At 34.7% G+C, this 5,327-nt stretch overlaps 1 protein-coding gene across 1 annotated transcript in view; it reads left to right on the forward strand.

The window, feature by feature from the left end:
- Positions 1–5,327, forward strand: part of LOC111089117 (Down syndrome cell adhesion molecule-like protein Dscam2) — a gene marked incomplete at its 5' end in the record, with an annotated part of 40,131 nt that overhangs the window by 23,685 nt on the left and 11,119 nt on the right. The window contains one exon of the mRNA XM_022400960.1: positions 3,719–3,882. Within this exon, the coding sequence (XP_022256668.1) occupies positions 3,719–3,882 (164 nt within the window). The remainder of the gene's footprint in view (positions 1–3,718; positions 3,883–5,327) is intronic.

A 5,327-nucleotide genomic window follows, 5' to 3' on the forward strand; every position in this document is an offset into this window, starting at 1 on the left:
TTTTAGCATTGTAAATCTGTTAACTTATCGCTGACTTATCAGGGGACTATTTCAGGGACAAACAAATATAATTTGATTGTTATTATTTTTTTTTTACAATCCAGACAAAAACTATATTTAAATGTCACTTGATTATCTGTTAAGAGGAACATAATTTTTAAACCAAAAAAAAAATACCAAACTTAAGATTTATCGTTGCTGTAGCACGCTACTTCTATAATGATCTGTAAATGAAATACGTAAGCGTTAACCAAGAAATTAATGCTGTTATAACTGCTAGTTTATAAACCTAATCTAGGCACAAATGAGAATATTTAGTGGAAGTTTCTACTAACTCATTAAAAGCCTTATAACTTAGGATTTGAAAAAAAAGATGTTATATACGCATTGTCTCCAAAGTTTCGATAAGATATTATTCATCACTAATGACAAAAGACATTAAAAATACTTCTAATTTTACAGAGAAAAAAGCCAGTAAGGAGAGAAATAACTGTTAAATCTCATAATTTTATTTTATAATAGTAAGAAGAAAGCGTTCTATCCAGACATATGATTTATAAGAGTTCAAAATTAGAAAACTCTCTGACTATCGCGAAATTAATCATAAAAAAATAAGACAGGCAACATTTTGAAGACTAATAACCCATGTCGAATATTATAAAGTCCGCGATTTTTAATTTCTGTTTAGGTTTTTATTAACTGAATGAACGCAGCGAGGCTCGGAATAAGAGATGAAAACATGGACGCCATATTAGTAATTAAGTTTATTGATTAAAATTTGCTTTCTAATTAATAAAAAAAAGATTATTTATTGTATGCCATTCTTTAATCGTATTAAAAATTAAATGTTATAATTTGTTTTTTATTTTTCTGCACTTAAAGACAAATATTTCCAAGTCAAAATGTTCTGGAAATTAAGTATCCCCCCCCCCCAATGGATCAGCGTCAAGTATGCAGACTTAGAACGCTTAAATCCGGAATTCAACCCCCCTGGTGGACAGATTGCAGATAACCTAGCTGTAACAATCCCTCCCCAGTGGCCTACCGGTAAGTCTATGGACTTATAACGCTTAAAATTTGGTTTCGATACCCGTGGTGGGCACAAAAAAACAAACAAAAAGCACTATAGCAAAACAACAGAGCAAGAAAAGTTTACTCTTCCTTGAAGCACCATTTAAGTGCCATCTACTAAGGTGAGAAAGAAAAGTTTACTCTTCCTTAAAGCACCATTTAAGTGCCATATACAAAGGTGAGAAAGGAAACTTTACTTTTCCTTGAAGCACCATTTAAATGCCATCTACTAAGGTGAATAAGAAAAGTTTACTCGTCCTCGAAGCAACATTTAAGTGATATCTACTAAGGTGAGTAAGAAATGTTTACTCGTCCTTGAAGCACCATTTAAATGTCATCTACTAAGAAGAGAAAGAAAAGTTTACTTTTCCTTAAAGCACCATTTAAGTGCCATATACTAAGGTGAGAAAGGAAAGTTTACTTTTCCTTAAAGCAACATTTAAATGTCATCTACAAAGGTGAGTAAGAAAGGTTTACTCGTCCTTGAAGCAACATTTATGTGCCATCTACTAAGGTGAGTGAGTAAGAAAGGTTTACTCGTCCTTGAAGCAACATTTATGTGATATCTACTAAGGTGAGTAAGAAATGTTTACTCGTCCTTGAAGCAACATTTATGTGCCATCTACTAAGGTGAGTGAGTAAGAAAGGTTTACTCGTCCTCGAAGCAACATTTAAGTGATATCTACTAAGGTGAGTAAGAAATGTTTACTTTTCATTGAAGCACCATTTAAATGCCATCTACAAAGGTGAGAAAGGAAAGTTTACTTTTCCTTAAAGCAACATTTAAATGTCATCTACAAAGGTGAGTAAGAAAGGTTTACTCGTCCTTGAAGCAACATTTATGTGCCATCTACTAAGGAGAACAAAACCTAATTCTACAGAAATGACAGTAATCTCAAAGCGCTGAACGGCTCTTCTTTTTTAACAAACAAAATCTTTGTTTTACGTACACATTATACCCTAATTTTTGTTGCTTATTAAGCATCATAATTACCTCTAAGGTTAACGAGAATGGACGTTTTATACCTCTAAGGTTAACGAGAATGGAGGTTTTATACCCCTAACGTTAACGATAATGGAGGGTTTATTTAAGAATAATTTGAAAAAGCGGCCTTTTTATACAAAAATGTATCAGTTCTACACGAAATGTATAAATACTTGAAATAAATATCAACTACAGGTATAGTAAAACGCCTTTGTTCGTTTGTTTATAGAATGAGTAAATGGCATGACAAAGCTTACAAAGATATTGGTGCAGAGAGGATTTAGTTGGTGTATTATTTGGTGCAAAAAGGATTTAGTTGGGTGTTATTTAGCGTATTAAAAAATATAAACCAATATTTTATATATCATCATACCATTTCGGAAATATTTTTTTTAAAACTAAAATTAGACTAAATACTTCAGTTACCGCGTTTCTTTGCCTCCCTATACGTAAATGTGAAAGATAAGAAGTTTGTAGGAAACACATTTCCCCGAGGAACGTATAGTAGTTCCAGTTTATAATAAAGTTTGGCTCAAAATATACATGTATAAAAAACCTTTTTACGTTCCAATGAGCCGCTTTAGGCTACCCAGGTCCACGTGTGTGTGTAGTATTATCACTAATACAACATTTCCGTGAAGTTATATTTAATCCTTCGTGTGGAATAATAATAAAAAAAAGTCTAGAAAGTTCTGAAAAAGAACATTAAACGGTTAAAAACACAAATTTTCAGCAAAGCGAAAATTTTAAATTTTCGTAAAATAAATTAAATGTTGGCGCCACGTAGTGTTAACTCTGGTAACCGAGTTAAAAAATACATTACTTCTCTGTGCACTGGTTATTATTAAACTTTTATTATTCTGTGATTTTCCTTCTCTTGGTTCTTGCATGCGTGGCTACCACTTTTTAACAATGAAGTTAGTTCAAGTTTAAAAATAATTAACAAACATCAGATTTAATCGTTAATAAATAGAAGGTTTCTCTTTAGAATTAATCATTTTTTGTTCATCGTCCTGCTTGGGTGTTTTTAAGATTCACTCAATTAACGCATTTGTGCTGCACGTATATATTCTGTAACGCTAGAAATGAGCAGTCTGTGTAATTTATTTCTGTAATATTTGAGCTAAGAGCAAGGTTTTATCTTTCATGCATTCAAATATTATTGACTACGATGGAAAGTTCGTTTTTCGTTTCTTTCTACCGTACAATACTGAAACACATACACACATATATATAAAGTTTGTTCATTATTATACATTTAATCCATTCCTTTATCAGTGGCCCGGCATGGTCAGGTGGTTAGGGCGCTCGGCGCGCAATCTGCGGGTCGCGAGTTTGAATCCCCCATTCCACCAAACATGCTCGCCCTTTCAACCGTTATATTGTGCTGATCAATCCCACTATTCGTTGGTAAAAGAGTAGCCCAAGAGTTGGCGGTGGGTGGTGATGACTAGCTGCCTTCCCTCTAATCTTACACTGCTAAATTAGGGACTGCTAGCGCAGATAGCTCTCGTGTAGCTTTGCGCGAAATTAAAAAAACAACAAACAAACCACCACGTGCTTAAAGTATTCATCACCTTTCCTATCACCTTCTTCTACTGCAACTTGTTTTACATATTCAATTACTCTACTTTTACTCTAGCTTATTTTCTGATCACACAGGTGGTACAAGGAAAGAGAAATAATCTACGGCGGACGTAGAGTGATCCAAGTTTTCGGATCGTTGATTCTTCAGTATGTGGGCTCCGCTGATTCAGGAAATTACGTCTGTGTAGCTAACAACACAAAAGGCGAAGAAAGTGTTGATATAAACCTCATTGTTACTGGTAAGATAACTTCATTTATTCCTTTATGTTTCAAAGATGTTTTTTTTTTTCTGTAATAGCTTGGAGTTAAAATGTTCTCTTCACACCACAACAGGAGTAGACCTTGACGTAGCTGAGGGACTTGTGGTAAACAGACTATCTTTAACTTGCGAAACACGGTTGTTGTCATCACACCAAAACATGACCATAAGAGTAGATCCGGGTTGCTGTCAACTTTATCAGACCTGTGGTAAATAGACTATCTTTAACTTACGAAACACGGGTTGTTGTCATCACACCACAACAGGACCATTAGAGTAGATCCGGGTTGTTGTCATCACACCACAACAAGACCATTAGAGTAGATCCGGGTTGTTGTCATCACACCACAACATAACCATTAGAGTAGATCCGGGTTGTTGTCATCACATCACAACATGACCATTAAATCAGATCTTGACGTAGCTGAGAACTTTATCAGACCTGTGGTGAACAGACTATCTTTAACTTATAAAAGACAAGTACTTGCATATTGGAGATGTTAATGCTACTTCCACACAACAGACTAATGTGTATTGTATTTTTATATACCAAGGAAAATAATATAGATGATAATAAGATAATAGTAAGTGTGTTTAGTTGGCTGTTTTCCAAACTTTTCAGTCACTGTCATGGACACATACATATCCTTCTCTATAACACTGCCTGGCCCGGTATGGCCAGGTGGTTAAGGCACTCGACTCGCAATCTGAGGGTTGCGGGTTCGAATCTCCGTCCCACCAAACATGCTCGCCCTTTCAGCCGTGGGGGCATTACAATGTGATTGACCGAATCCCACTATTCGTTGGTAAAAGAGTAGCCCAAAGGTTGGCGGTGGGTGGTGATCACTGGCTGCCTTCCCTCTAGTCTTACACTGCTAAATTAGGGACGGCTAGCGTAGATAGCCCTCGTGTAGCTTTGCGCGAAATTAAAAAAAACAAAAAAGTATAGCACTGCCATAAAAGTTTGAAATTTTGTACCACCATGAAATGAAAGAAAGACATTTCTTTTAAACATCCCAAGCTTCATACTTCAGGTTTCAGATAGGCAGTAGTATATTAACACTTGTGTATTATGAATTTATATTATGTTTCTAAAAATAAGCCTGACTCTGGGAAAATTTATTATCTATGAATATGGCAACGAAGTAGTTAAGAAGACTGTTACACTCACATTTTCTTTAGTATAAACATGACAGTAAAGTAGTTAAAGATGTTAAGAAGAACGTTACGCTTATGGATTCTTTAGTATAAACATGACAGTAAAGTAGTTAACGATTTTAATAAGAACGTTACGCTTATGGATTCTTTAGTATAAACATGACAGTAAAGTAGTTAACGATTTCAATAAGAACGTTACGCTTATGGATTCTTTAGTATAAACATGACAGTAAAGTAGTTAAAGATTTTAAGAAGCACATAACAGGT

The sequence above is a fragment of the Limulus polyphemus genome, unplaced genomic scaffold (assembly GCF_000517525.1).
Source record: "Limulus polyphemus unplaced genomic scaffold, Limulus_polyphemus-2.1.2 Scaffold5280, whole genome shotgun sequence".
NCBI lineage: Eukaryota > Metazoa > Arthropoda > Merostomata > Xiphosura > Limulidae > Limulus > Limulus polyphemus.